At 46.5% G+C, this 15862-nt stretch overlaps 1 protein-coding gene across 1 annotated transcript in view; it reads left to right on the forward strand.

Annotated features, from left to right (window-relative positions):
- Positions 1-14779: 14779 nt before the first annotated feature.
- The window catches only part of TENM2 (teneurin transmembrane protein 2), a 504145-nt gene continuing 503062 nt past the window's right edge, over positions 14780-15862 (forward strand). The window contains exon 1 of the mRNA XM_075542722.1: positions 14780-14855. Within this exon, the coding sequence (XP_075398837.1) occupies positions 14780-14855 (76 nt within the window). The remainder of the gene's footprint in view (positions 14856-15862) is intronic.

The following is a 15862-nucleotide window of genomic DNA, read 5'->3' on the forward strand; positions in this document are numbered from 1 at the left end:
ATGGGAAATCAGATATTTCTCCTCTTTGTTTCATTTATTTCTTTATTATTTTAAAATTTCATCAAGCGTGACTTTTATAATAAATATTAAGTTATTTCATGTTAAAATCAGCCTATAAACATAATTGAAAATTTAAAAAGTAAACATAAAGAGGTGGAATGTGTCTGTAATTACTATGACCTTGATGTTGTAAGTGAGGCTTACACCATTTCTGATCCCCAAACCATACCCAAGGCCATCCACTTAGTTGAACTCGTGGTGATCTTACCAGACAGAGCACAACTTCTCCATTAGAGTTGCTGAGACTGCAGGTCTTTCCTGGAATGGACAGTCTCATCTTTCTCCCACAGAGCATCTGATGGGTTTGAACCCCAATTTTGGGATGAGCAGCCCAACACTTAGCCTTCGACAGTACAAGCACAATCCACATTCAGAGACAGGATAGAATCAAATGGTGAAAAGTCTTGAGACTCAGCCAGGAATGTGTTCTTTGATGAGGAGAATTTCTTTAATCTTTCAGAGCAAAATGATCCACGACAAGAAGAGGCTCCATATACGCAGTCCAGAAGAGTGGGGTCTTCATTGTCTGGTCCCATGCCACAACACATTCCAAAGGAAAGAGTCACAGACCATACCCCCTCAGGCTAATTGGCCCATCCAAATCTGAACATAGTCTTTGCCTAAGCACCAGCAGAGAGGTAGCCTTGGAAACCATGATGAATGACAAAGAGAGCTTGCTCCTTCAGAATAGAGAGGTCCAATCACATGGTAAATGTATCAATCCTGAGTGGCTTCAATAATGGCAGAAGTAGGGGAGGCTCAGAGTCCCTGGGCGGGGTAGGAAGGCCATGTGATCAACTGATAGCTAAAAAGATGGGAGCTTTAGCTCAGCCACGGCCACCTGATAAGAAAAATCAGTCATTGAAAATTCCGTAGAGCTCAGCTCTACTCTGCCATACACAGGGTCCTCCAAAGTCAGAGCCAAAGCTCAGTTTGGGTTTAAAGAAGGCTCGTTTTCTGGCCCTCTCTCTTAAATCCTATCATTTATCCCAGTTCTTCTGCCATCACCCACAGCCATCGCCTCCAGATAGTATCCCACATGCATCTGATTGTTCTTATTCCCTACAGATTCTTGCATATCAAAGTGCTATCTTTAGAAGTCCAGTTCATGCCATGAACATCCTTGAACTCCTAATAGATAGAGGCACTGAGTTTGATAAGCATTCCTTCAACAAAAATTCCGACATGCCATTCCTGGGTTAGGTATAAAGATAGAGTGGCGAACACAATAGACAAGGCCCTTGGTTTCTGGAACTGACTTTCTAGGAAGGTAGATATAAGCAAGGACACAAGCAAAAAATGTCACAGCAGGAGACAGATTAGAAAAAACAAAATAGGGGCAGAGGGCAGAGAGAGATACATACATTAATCCTCTGGGTCTTAGAGCATAGAAAGGAAAGCATTTCAAAGAAGGTGCGCTTTGAACAGAGATGGGAATGGCAAGGATTAGCCAGCCGTGTGGGGACCTTATTGCAAAATGTCCTAATTGCATTTTATGGGGATATTTTTCTACATCACTCAAGGCCTTTAAGACACAAGTCCAATGAAAGGGGGCTGTAGGTGCATGGCAACTTCTGCCTTCCTGGGAATGATTGCAGGCATCCATCACTGTACCCAGTACTTTGGAAAGTGCTCACAATGGGCTTCATTCATGATTCATAGTTGACTGCATGTGCTTCCATATCCCCCAAGTGTGATTTGGGGAGGAATTTGTCAGTGTTTGGGATATCATTGTTTCCAGGGTGGTCATGTGCACTTGTGTATATTTCCTTGTGAGGAAGGGAGGAGGGAAAGGGAGATAGACAGGGCAGTCATTTCATCAACTGTGGCATCTCACAGAAACCAGGACCTGTGTCATATCAGAAAGCAGCAGAGACTAGAGAGCAAGCAATAGCCCACGAATCTACTGCCATCGAGTTGATTCCGATGCGTGGCACCTTATATATCATCTCTGAGATGGTTCATCCTACTGCAGCCTCATCCTTCCTCAGTGGAAAGACTGGTAGGTTTGAACTGCCAGCCTTGAGGTTAGTCGTCCACGGCTTGTCCAACAGTGCCACGAGGGCTCCTCTCTAATCCCAGCACAGTCACTTATTCAATGTCACCGTAAGCACGATATTGACCTCTCTGAACATGCAGTGTCCTAAATTGTGACATACGAATATAAAAATGTCTACTTCGTGGGGTAATGGGAAAAATCCAATAAGACCATGTCGATAAAGCAGCTGGCCTTGAGTAGCCTAGAGCTTCCTTTGAGAGAAATCTCTGGAACTGTCGTTAAAAGTGTGACTGACCAAAGTGAGGCTATCATTGCCAGGGGTCAGAGAGAGCTCATTCATCTTAGCTTCATTCTTTCTCTTGGCTGGAGAGCTGCAATTTGGGCGAAGAATATGCAGCCAAGTTTTCCCAAGCAAGAAAATTGAGAGTGTGGCCGTCATTCTGTTAGCGTGACCCATAACAGAAGACTAAAGAGGAGGATCAGCTGGCAGAGAAAAAGATCATTCCTTGCATGCTCGCCTGGCTGTCAGCCCTGCCCCAACCCTTTCTCCTTCATCCTGGCTCCTTTTCGCTCCCTTGGTTCTCCCTGAAGCCCCAGAAATAAAGCTGGGAACCAACGAGACAGAATCCCTGAATCACTTCACATGTACAGCACAATCTATGCAGCAAGCTGCGCTGCCTGAGAATAGAATTGTAAGGACATGCATGGATGCTGGTAATATTCCTAGGAGAAATGGAAGCTGCATATGAATGGAAATTTAAGAACGTTTTTTTTTAAACTGGAGAGGGAAGCAAACATGTCAGGAACAATAAGATAATGTTTTTATGTTTTCACCTTTAATGGACTGAGAATATTAATTCAGCATATTCCTTGGACAAACTCTCCAAACCCCTTCCCTTATTTAAGAGGAGGTAGCAAGTGTTGATGTCATGGTTCTGGGTGGGGCTGCTAACTGCAAGGCCGGTGGTTCAAAACCACCAGCTTCTCCACAAGGTGAAGAGGAGGCTTTCTATTTCTGTAGAGTCACAAACTCAGAATCCCACAGGGGCAGTTCCACCCTGTTGTATTGAGTTGCCATGTGTCAGAATTGACTCAATGGCAGTAAATTTGGGTGTTTTCTTTAGTTTGTGACAAGTGTTGGGGGTGGTAGGCCCTATTGAATTGATAAAATGCTGTGTGTGAGTAGAGAGCTAGAAGGGACTTCAAGTGTTTATTTTTATTTTATATACATCTACGTGGTATGAATCCTTTCAATGGGCCTGTACATTTAAAAGTAAAAATAATAACACAATGTTTTAAAACTGGTGGCAGAGAAACAAGAGTTACTTTCTACTTAACATAGCTCCGTTGTTTTTAAGTAAGTTTTATTAACAAGTGACAATTACTTTTTTATGATACATTTAAGATAGTGAATTATGAATGACTGAAAATCCCCTCCAGCCTAATTGAGAACCATTATGTCTGGTAATTGCCACTGATTTCTGCAAACAGTCATTTTTCTCTGGCCTATTAACATAATTTGAATTTTTAATTGCCCTTCATAATTGTCTATTGGAGTTAACAAACAGTCCCATCCACTAATAGGCTTCAGACCAGGGCTCTCCCTGGAGGGCTCACACCAGGAGCACAGTGACCACGGGAGGACACTATGAGGACATGGCAGACGGTCCAGATGAGATGGCAGCCACAGTCACTAATGTCACAGCTCTTTCAGGATCCACCCAGCTGGAGGTGGAGGATTTGGGGATTTGCTCTGAAGGTGGGGGTGGTTGTTAGGGGCCCTGGGGCTGGTTCTGACCCAGAGCGACCTACATAGAACAGAAGGAAACCCTCCTTGGTCCAGCACCATCCCCACAGTGGTGGTTATGTTTGAGCCCAGATCTGCAGGTACTGTACAAAACAACGGAAGCGCATCTGTTTGACTATTTTCACTAGAACTTGAGTCACAAAGCCTCACCTGTGTCACTGTGATTGATGTGACAAAGGAACATGCCCTTCTGTATCCATTTCCTATAGGATCCCTGCTATGATGAATGCAGTAATCAGGTGTGTGTGTGCGCGCGCACACACACACACACACAAACTCCATCATGATTTCTTTATCTAGATAAATCCATACACACACATAGATAAAAGCCTAAAGAGGACAATCTTCTGTAGGTGCCTCTAAAAGCATCAGATGTTGATGCAAAACTGCTCCTAGAGATGCATGTTTGGCAATGTCATCATTTCCTCGTATCACTTAATGTTCTTCCCTGGTGGGATAGTGGGGGATGCATTGGGCTGATAATACAAGGTCAGTAGTTTGAAACCACCGGCCACTCTGCAGGAGGCAGGTGAGGCTTTCTGTACCTGTGAAAACTTACAGGACAGGTGTCTTCGCTGTCTGGTAGGGTCACTGTGAGTCAGATGGACCAGCGCCGTTCAGTTGGTCTTGGTTTACTTGATGAGCCAACACGCGGATGCTCTGCTTGTTATGTGCTCATTCCAGCTCTGTAGGGTCCTTTCACTCCTGTTTGTACTTCTACTGAAAAACAAGTGATATAGGGAATCACTGAGACTCTTCTGTATACCTCTCTGTTCATTCCCTTGTGAGGATGTTCTAGAAGTGAAAGAATGCTAAATAATGCCAAGTTCCCCTCCAGGAACGATGTATTTCAATTTAACTCCTCTGTCGGTATGAGAGTGCCGGCTCCCTAATGCTTACCCCAACATTCAGTATTGACATTTGTCCCCATGCTGATCTAGTGGCTAAGTTGTTGTTAATAGCTCCTCACTGAAAAGATGCATTGATTTCATTGTAGTGAAGTGAAACATTTTTTATCTAGTATTAATATGTGTGTGGTGGAGTGGTGTTTGTGAATTCCATGTCACCCCACCACCACCACCACGTACTTTTCTAGAGAGTGCATCGTTTTCTTTGGACACAGTGAAGATGTTCAATGATTGTTTTTTGCTTGGCTTTTGATTTTCCATCCTGAGAGACGGCTCCTCCTCAGAGCCACCAGATGTTCAGTACCTAAAGGACAGTGGCCTCAGGCCACCGAGCTAGTTCCGCTGCTTCCGGAGGAGGGCTTGTTTTTCCAGCCACCTCAGGCTCTTACGTATTTGCACTAGGTGGGAGGGATCACTCATCTCTCAGTGCAACGGACTGAAACCACAACAAAACTGTCCCAGGGGCCTCCAAGGTTGCCTTCTGCCTCCCAGAGCACTTGATTCGCCTCTCTGTGCCCCTCCAAAAGTCCCAGTGAGGGGAACCTTCTGGGATCGCCCAAGGGGGTTAATATTGAAGAGAAATGCTCTTAAGAAACCCAGTCCAGGGCCACTGCTCTGAGACCAGCTTGCAAGCAGCTCTCTCCACCCAAGTTCACAGTTTCTAAGCTAACGTCTCCTCACTGTTGACGAGACATCTGAAACGTGAATGAATGATTCCAGAGAGGCTGTGGACATTGTCAGCATTTCCCACCCGGCTACCTGAAGTGGATGGCTTGCCATCTCAAGCCATGAGTGTCAGGGCTGGAGAGCGGTGCCGTTTAACCAATGCTGAGTGAGCTCTATAGTTTAGGGGCTTGGTGTGGGAGGGAGGTCCAAGTTTTTGCTCGGAAGCAGGCAGGGCTGTTTGGATGTGTTCCAAGTGGCCATGTTTCTTCATAACTTTCCAGAGGCATTCAGGGGGCCTCAAGGAAAGGTGCTAACCTAATTCCTACCTGGACAAGGCCAGTGTTACCGTCTGCTGGTGACTCGGAGGGAGACATTGACTATAAAGATAGCAGCCGTGGGTTCTCATTCTGGAAACATCCCCTTCTTTCCAATTGGAACTAACTCCCTACTATGCCTCCTTCCCTGCCTCTCCAAGCCTCGTTCCCGCCTGTCCGCTGCAAACTGCATTGTCTCAAGCCACTGGTTTGTTACCAGCTACGGAGGAGGACTCATGGCGCGCGGGTCAGGGTAGAACTCGGTTCCATTGCACTTTCAAGGCTGATTTGTAAGAGGCAGATCACCTGGGCTTCCTCCCGACGCACCTGTGGCGAGTTGGAACCTCCAGGCTTCGAGTCAGCAGCTGAGAAGATTTTTTTGTACCACCTGCAGATTCCACTCAAAGACAAAATCAAAGCCTTCAAACCCACTGCCATCAAGTCAATTCTGGCTCAGACTAACTTTCCAGGACAGAATAGAACTGTCCCTGTGGGCTTGTGAGGCTGTGAATCTTTATGGGAACAGAAAGCCTCCCCTTTCTCCCCTGGAGGGGAAGATGGGTTCAAACTGCCGACCTTCAGGTGCTGCTCAACGTCTTAACCCATTAGATACTCCTTCCGGACGCCTATGAGTCCGTGGAGATTTGCTTTCTTCGTCGCCCAGAAAGAACAAGACTTGGATAAGTAGGTAAAACGGTGGGCCCGGTGTCGATCACGACTTGCACTCTGGAATCAAGGCTCAAGCACTACAAGCTGGCTCCTTTGAGGACGGCCGTGCTTTTAGGAGTTTGTCTTTGTGTATACGTGGTGCCTGAGCACGCTCACCTGGAATCAGATAGGCATTGGCCCTAATTCTAATTCTAGGTTTGACACATTCTAGCTTACATTTTATCCTTTATTAATATTTTATTTTCAATAGAAATGATCATTTTGCTTTGTAGGATTGCATTCTCTTCAGAAACTTTAATCAATTCAAAGGCTATAGAAACAAAGTGTTTTACTTCTGTCTCTGTAATATACAAAGACCTCTCATTTATAGTTTGACATTTTCTCCTTAGTATTCTTTAAATCGATTACTAATTTTTTAAAAGTTATTTAGGAATAAAAGTGGGGCATTGTCAACCTTACCAGGGAATGGGCTAGACGCACTGTGCTCGCTCAATAAAAAGCAAACCGGTTGCCGTGGGGGGCAGCGTGGCAACCTCCTGTGCTTCGCCGAGCTGACAATGCTGTGACATTTTAGCGGAGCGGATCACCAGGCCTTTCTTCCGAGACACCGCAGAGTGGGTTTGAACTGCACCATTTCAGACAGCCATCTAAAAACAAAAACAACTTCTTCAGGTATGCAAACCCAGGACAGCTATGCCACACTCTGTAGGCATTTAGAAATTAGCGACTATTATTAAAACTGAACAAAAATGATGTTATTCAAAACCGAGGGCTGTGTTAGCGGAGGCTTCTCTGTTCCCTCCGTCTTTGGCACAGCGTCTGTATTCCTCGCTAATTCCTGCGGGCCGGGCCCTGCTCTGTGTGAAAGGAGGGAGGGAAGGCATGGGACAGCCTAGCGAGGCCAGCGAGTCTTCACCCGCAGCCAACTGTTGAGTCAGCTTATTCAACTAACAAATAGTTTCACCAGTGATTTATTGTTTTCTGCAGTGAAATTTTCATTGTACATCCGTAATTAAAAAGGTGCATAACAGGGACTCGGCGAGTCTGTCATAGGGCATTTCTTAGCATCGAAAAACCAAGGCACCAGAGCTTTGCACACCAACTTTGATTTTAAAAAAGAAAGGGTGTGTGCGTGTGTGTGCGTGACATAGAAGCCTCCGAACGATGATCTATTTACTGCTGGTATTCAACACACATGTGTAGCAATGAGCACAGATCTTATTGACAGCCTCTCATGGAGAAAGCCTGCTTTATTGGCAGGGAAATTTGCCAAGATTAGGAAAGAAGTGAAGTTAGCTACCTAATTCACAAAGTTGCCGTTGTGTATGGTACACTCAACAAATGTGTGGTCCATCTGGGAGAGCTAAAAGTAGCCAGCGGTGCAAGCTTGATTCTGAGACTCTGATTGTAACGAGAGAAAAGCTTACCTTGACTCAAGTTTCAGGATGACCAAGACAGAGTGTGGGTCCTGAGTTCTATGTTGCGCTCACAAACGGCTTAGTATCCAGGGACGTGGGGATCTCATGCTGCTTTAAAAGATATTGTGAACCCTGCATGAGGAGACGGGCGTATTTCTCCCACACTGGGCTGACTAGTTTAACTGATGTCACTCTTCACCAAGTTCTTTGTCATGAAGTGAATTTGACACTAACTGCTAAGTTTATCCTGGGGTACCTTAATGCCTCGCCTCGCCTGCCTCCCCCTCCCTCTGTTAACTGAGAACCCGATAGATCAGCAAACAATATTGAAGCCTCATTAAGCCTCCAAGCAGTGTCTAGTCTCACAAGAGAATAGCATTTTGAAGTAGACAGAGAGTAACAACAGAGATAATCACGGGGAAGAAAAACACCAGAAAAAAGAAACATCAATAAAATATACCACGCACCATTAAGGACCACCCTGAGATAAGATGCTCAGCCAAGCAGTAAAGATCATAAATGAATTAATGTCAAATAAAAAAATAAAAAGATGCCCGGTCTATCAGAATATGTCAGACAGAGCAAAAATCTCTCCCGCCTAGGGAACTGTGAAGCCTCCCCTCCCCTCCCCTCCCCTCCCCTCCCCTCCCCTGCACTGCGCTGCAAGGGTAATTGTGCCAGGGACTCTGAATGCTGAGAGGAGGCAAGGCATTCTTCTTTGTGGGAAATCCCCGGTGGGTTGGAGGGACCAGGTACCACCTAAGCCATTTATTGGAAACAGTTCTTTTTCTTTTTCAAGTTGTTACCTTCCTGTCAGCTTGTACTCTAAAGGTTCCTATCATTTGGGAGCTGAGTCGCATGATGAGCAGAATGCTCAGACACCGGTTTATCTTTCTCTCTGTGCCACGTGTTTTCCTGTCCCCTCTTCCGCCTGTCCTTTCCTCTGTCTCTGTGGCATGCACACACACTCACACGCTGACGATTACTGAACCCAATGAGAGGGAGACATCACGCCCCATTACCTTTAACTCGTGTGAATTTCCTAAGAACGAGGACAAAGTCTCATGGAACCAAGGTGCCATTATCAAAAGCGAGGGACTTAGCAGGGACTGATTTTCTTGTGATCTGCCCATATTAAATATCATACCTTGTCCCAATAATGCCCTTTCTAGTTTTGTTTTTCCCCAAGCCGTATTCATTGCAGGACTCCCACGGCATTTAGTCGTCATTAACTGTTTAAGTCCCTTTAATCTCAAAGAGTTCCTTTGCCCTTTTTTTTTTGCTTTTGTGGTTATTTCCAGTGTTCTATGCCATGCTATTTTTATTAATGTGCATATGCATGCATAAAAGTACACATAAAATGAATGTACATTCCAATGGAATTCCACAGACTGGACACACGTGGGTCCCCAGCACCAAATCAAGGACAAATCCTGACCAGCACCCCTAGATGTGCCCGCTTCTAACTGTAAACAATGTCTACCCCAAGAGGGTAGACTTCTCTTGGCCAGATCACCCCTAGAGTCCCTCATGGGTATGACTCTAACCCTCACTACGGCCTCTCTGCCCACACATCCTACCCTCTTCTCCGGCTGAGGAGCCTGGACCATTACCCTGTGCTGTGGCCTCCAAAGGAAGCGTCCACATGAGACTGGGGGATGATGTGCTCATCCTCAAGTCTCCAAATGTGTATGGTGAAGAGCCCCTTTATGCCCAATGTATCAGGGACCTTCTACCCATGACATGTAGTTCCCATCATACGTAACTCACCATGCAAGGTTGACCTCGTCTGGACTAGTCTAGCCTTGTGCAAGGAGCCAAGTCTACTGAGCAAGTGCTTCATCATGGCAAGGACCAGTTTCTAAAGCCTTGCCCTCAATGCCTATCTTTATTGTACCGGGCACTGATTGGATTGGGCCAGCAGGACTACAGGGCTGTTTGCTCCTGCCAATCAAAATTCAAGTCAGGGTTTTGTCTTCACGAAGCTTTCATAAGTCCCCAGCCTGCTTTAGACCACCACCAAATGACTCCTGTGAGCACCTAGATCAGTTTGCAACAACACTGCCATGTTTGTGATGCTTTAGTCAGTGTGAAATCCACTTCCATTGAGTCTACTGGGACTCGGCCACTTATGGGATTTCTATGGCTGTAATTCTGTATGGGAGCATACAGCCGCATCCTCCTACCAAGGAGCAGTAGGTGGGTTTAAATCACCGACCTTGTGGTTAGCAGTCCAAGCTTTACCGAGAGTGCCAATTGGCCCCTAGTACCTTGGTCATAGGGTTACCATGAGTTGGAATCCACTGGATGGCAGGGGGGAGGTTGCTTTTTGGGGGGGTTAGTACCATGTCCTAGAATTCCTGAATAGTACAAAAGATTAAACCCTTGACAACTAACTAAAGTGCAGGCAATTCAAAGCTATGCTGTGATAGATTAACCCACATTCACGGTCATGGAGTCCATTCTGCTTCCTAGCACACTTAAAGGACAGGGTAGAGCTGCCTCTGCAGGTTTCTAAGACTTACATCTTTACGGAAGCAGAAAGCTTCATCTTTTCCCCAAAGAGAACCTGGTGGTTTGGAACCTCTCACCTTGTGCTTAGTAGCCCAACAGGTAACCCACTCCACCACCAAGGCCCCTCCTGCAAAAGATCCCAGCCTCCGCAAAAGCTAGAGAGCACATGGCATTGCCTGGGACAGAATCACAAACTGGCTTTTGGTTGGTGGTGTTTTGTTTTGTTGCTGTTTGGGGGATTGGTTTGTTTGTTCTACTCGTGCTCTCACTCTGGGTTCCATGAAGTAAGGCCTGCCATTCATTGTTATCTTCCAGTCCTGGTGTACCGTAGAGATTCACCAAGAACCCTCACACGGACGAGTAAACACACCTTCTGAGAGATGATGAAGCCACACCAGACCAGGATTTAACCTGAGATACATTAAGCTGAAGGAATAATACTTGGCTTCAGAGATAGGGGCCAGCCGTGCTCTGAAATGCTGAGGCGGTTTTGTTTGTTTGTTTTAATTTTTAAGAGGGGAAAATTCACACTTTTGGAAACACCAAACTGTTGTTGTATACATACATAGTAGACACTTTTTAAAAAAAAACACACACGCTATTTTCTAACAAATCATTTTGGGAGTGAGTGGGGTGCTACTTTAGCAGTTGAGCTACATGTTACTATTTCCAGAAGATCCTATATCTGGCCACCTGTGTTTCTATCTTGGAGTGTCACATTTAGCCAGGACTCGTTTCAGTGTGAGCACTCCACATCGTCAGTGTGTCTGTGTGTGTGTGGGGGGGGGGGTACGGTGGTGGTGGTGGTGGTGGTGTGTGTGTAAAATTCTTCTATGCAACCAGAGCATGTCTTCCTGAGAAAAGAGAGCGACCCTCAATGGCTCAGAGGAAAAGGATGGCGTTGGAAACAAAACCTGTAAGCAGTTTGTTTTCACCATCTTCAAGCAGGTTAGCAGTTTCCTCTCTCCCACTTTCATTGTTCCATGAGCACGGTGGTCCGGAGAATGAAGATTGGAAGCTTGACTCCTGCTGATAACCGGGCCTGCTCTAACCACAGCAGGTAGCCCTGACTTGTTCTAAACACTCTGTTGATGATGGTATCGCATCTCCGGTGTACGTTGCTTTGAAGTTGCTTCCTTTGGCTTGTCAAGCTCGCAGGCTGTAGGGACAGACTGGGTGGATTCTGTGGTTGCCTCAATTCTGGCAGGATGATGGTAGGCCAGGTCATCAGAAGCATGCTTTTATGACAGTACACTCCTGTTGGCCAAATACATATTTTCATAGCCAACATGTACATTGCCTCCCCCACTTTCTCAACTTACTTTTCCCACTTTCTAGGTGGCTTTGAGTTATGACTTAAAACTCCAGTGTGGCCTTGTAAGAGAACTAGTGGAGGTGGAGGCGGTGAATCCTATAAATGTAAATGTAAAAGATACAGCTCATTCTGTCTTGGAAATTGTTGGTGTGAAGAGAGCTCCACAGTGTTTTATTTAAACAAGGTCGGCTTCGACCTTGATTGACTTGCAGTAAATTGCCTGGTACAAGAGGCAAACGGAAGTGGAGAGAAAAATGGCAATCAGCACCAAATGTTTCCCGTATTGATTGACAAGCACCAGAGATGTGCTAGAGTAAGATAAATTGGCCAACAGGGCCCATCTTGACAGCGCCTGAGATGGGAAAATTGTTCTTGTTAATTTGCTGCGGGAACCTTGTCATTTACGGGACCTGCACGTGAGTGTCTTCTAATTGTGCAAACAAAGTTCAGCTTCCTGTGCAGCGAGCGGCATTCTCTGTGGAGTTTGGTCCCGTTTGGGTGGGCAGCACCGGGGTGCCCTTGTCCATGCACCTTTCAACATGGGAGAAGAAAGAGGGGAGCCATGCTCCTCCCGCCAGCTCGAATGATCAAATGACAGACAGCGAGTGCCTTGGCAGAGTAGATTGCAAACTCCTAGAAGTCCTGCTTCCATCCACGGATCATGATTCTCTTCCACTGTGTGTGGTGTGACCTCAAGTCAACCTCAACTCACAGTGGCCCGGTAGGACCCAGCACCACTGCCTCAGAGGATACTTCTAGGCTGCAGTCTTGACAGGAAAGGAGCACTGGCGGTCTAGTGGTTACATGTCGGCCTGCTAGCACTAAAGTCAGCAGTTCGAAACCACCAGGGGCTCAGAGGAGAGAGATGATACTTTCTACTCCTGTAAAGAGTTATACATCGAGAACCCACAGGGGCAGATCTACCCTGTAATATTGGGTCTTTAGGAGTGAGAATTGACTTGGTGGCATGAATTTGGTTTTTTAGTTTGAAGTCTGCACAGGAGCCTCCTCTTCTTCCTGCGACACGGCTGGGTGGGTTAAAATTACCAGCCTTCATCTCAGCAACGCAACACTTAACTGCTATGCCACCGACTCCTTCCCTTCTGCCCCTCCATGGCCGTGAAGTTGATTCCAACTCACGGTGGCCCTCCAGAGGGTTTCTGAGGCTGGGAATCTGCCTCCTCTTCTGCCCGGGAAGTGGCTGATAGGTTAGACCGTGAGGTTAGCAGACCAGAGCTTCCCTCCCACAGCGCCTCCACCATTGTCATCTCACCTCAACTGTGACGTTTCATGTTTTAAGTATATCCCTTTTATTTCAGAGCTGTAGACACGGGGACACACATATACACACATCCTCTATAGATAAGGTGACCAGATGTCCCGCTTTTTAGGAATTTTTCCCGTGTCCCACAGCGTTTTAAAAAAGTCCCGATTTTTGCAAAGAATGCACAAGCAGCTAGGGGATACGGTTTTCGGCTGCCATGTGGCTATTTCACCAGTATATGAATTTTATCGATGGGGTCCCGCTGGGGTCCCGCTTTACCAATGTTAAAATCTGGCCGCCTTATTATAGCCTTCTCTTCTCTTCACCCTGTCATTATTCTCCTTCCCATGTAGTCGTCTTCTCCTGGCTATTTCCCTAGCAACTCAGGTCTGCTTCATTCTCCCACCCCTCATGAATGTCACCCGTCAGCTGCTTCTCATGGTTCGTTCTTGAAGTGCAATAAGCTGTATTTCAGACCTGACCGTGGAAAGGCTCCCAGAAGGATCCAGGTGGCAGCTAACTTTCACTCTCCTTTGCTGATGTTTCCAAATCAAACAAAAATAGATCTTTGAATTTCAGAGGATCATTTACGTGGCACGGGTTGTGCAGAAGTTTCTCTCGCTTTCTTTTATCCCCCAACAGAAACCCACGCCGTTGTTACTCCCTCCCTTCTCTCACTCCTTTTCCTGGATTTTTTCAGACCATTGCCTCATTCTTCCCATTCTTGATTGTGCAGGAACAATATTTATTTTCATTTAAAATGGCGGTGTGAAAAATAACTCTAACTTCCGAGATCTGTTCCTTAACACCCTCATTAAGCTTGCAGCCCGGGCCAATGTATCACGTTTCCACCAAGACTGGGGACCCAGGTTTTCTATTTTTTTTTTAATTTGCAATTCCCTGTAATAAGAAGTTGTCCTGGTCTTAGGCAGGTCACTAGGGGCCTGTAGCAGCCTGACTTTTGAAATAGCGTCAGCGCAAGGCAGGCCTGGAGTGAGGTGGAGGCCACTTATCAAACCGGAAAGCCTTCTCCCCACAACAGGAGAGGAGAGGAGAGGAAGGCCACCCCAGAGCTGCCACATCACTTCAGACTCACGACCACCCTAGAGGACAAAGTAGAATGGCCCCACAGGGTTTCCCGAGCTGTCAATCTTCCCAAAGCTTTTCCCCTGCAGTGTGGCAGGTGAGTTTCAACCACTGAACTTTGGATTAGGACTCGAGGCTCACACCACTGCTAGCTGACACAAGCGGAGGGTTAGGGGCTCAGCCCCACCCTGGGGTGCCACAGGAGAAAGGCCTGCAGACCAGCATCTGTAAAGGTCACAGCCATGAATCATACAGAATCACCATGACAGCCACAGGCTTGGCACTTTTTTAATCAGACAGACAGACATGGGGAAAGACAGACACAGACAGGCATAGCATCTTCCCGGCTCCGGAACCATAGTGCACAGTGAGTTTATCGTTCCCCAACCTTGAAGTACCACGTTTAATCTCTTTGAATCACTCATACCTCATCATTCATTGTATTTAAAATAGTCCTCCAGGCCTGGTCCGTGGAGTTCCGTTCCCTGAACCTCTCCTTGAACTCAGAGGCATCACAAACCACACGTAGCTTCTGAGCTGGAGGTGGTGTGAGGACCTGCAGATGAGGCTCTCTGCTCCTGTAAAGATTTACAGCCTCGGAAACCCGGTTGCTTCGAGTCCTGCACGTGTAAGTGGGCCTTGAATGAGCAAGAGTGGAGAAGAATCAGTGCATGGTGCATTTGAATTACAAACAGATCCCAAAGAACAAACAGATCCGTCTTGGAACAAGCACAAGCAGAATGTTTCTGAGCGGCGAGAATGGCGAGGCTTCATCCCAAATACGCTGGACAAGCTGATGGGAAAGGCCGGCTCCTGGAGAAGGACATCATGCTTGGTAAAGTAGAGCGGCAGCAAAATCAGGGAGAGCCTTAAGAAGATGGGTGGACCCGGTGGCGGCCATCATGGGCCAAACATAGGATGATTCAAGCCTGGCAGTGCTTTGTTCTGTGGTGCATGGGGTCAGGAAGAGTCGGAACCAACCCACGGGCACCTAGGACCCTGAGTCAGACTCGACTCCATGGCAGAGGGCTCTTTCAGGGGTTCTTGACCTTCCTAATGTCGGAGCCCTTTCATACAGCTTCTCATGTGGTGGTGACCCCAACCATAACATTATTTTCATTGCTACCTCATAACTATAACTTTGTTACTATTATGAATCAGGCGACCCCTGTGGAAGGGTCATTCAACCCCCAAAGGGTCATGACCCACAGGTTGAGAACCACTATTTTAGCTTAAGCATGACCTGGTGGTGCTTGTCTACCGATCAAAACCACTAGTAGTGATGCAAACTCACTCGCTGCTCCAAAGGAGGAAGGTGAGGCGGTCTGCTTCCTTAAAGACCAACGCCCGAGAAATACTGTGAAACCTTCTATTCTGGTTGTAGAGATGTAATGAGCCTCAATTGACTCTGAAATCAGTGAGGCTGATTTTTGGTTGTTGTTCTTCTGAGCTCCTCATTCACTTTAAGGCGGTCATTTTAATGATAGAACCTACTGAGAATTAAAGGGAATGGTTGTGTCTTTTTGGTTTTTGTTTCTTTAATAAAGAATAGACAATTGCCATCCGGTTGAATCCTCCGCCTCACGAGTCCACGTGTGCAAGAGTAGAGCTGTTTTGATCACCAGGCCCTTCTCCTGAGGCACCTGTGGATGGAGTCAGATCTCTGACTACCCAGTTTGCAGCTTCCCATGGTCAGCCTATGTGTCACCTAGTGACAGGAGAGTTGCCTACTTATTAGTGTATTTCTCCAGGTAGCATTTTACCTGCTTAGGGGCAGGGACTGTCTTGGGTGCTATTCTCTGTCCCATGTGGGCAGTCCCTCAGTGTATGCTGGCTGAATGG

Source organism: Tenrec ecaudatus, chromosome 2, assembly GCF_050624435.1.
Source record: "Tenrec ecaudatus isolate mTenEca1 chromosome 2, mTenEca1.hap1, whole genome shotgun sequence".
Lineage (NCBI taxonomy): Eukaryota > Metazoa > Chordata > Mammalia > Afrosoricida > Tenrecidae > Tenrec > Tenrec ecaudatus.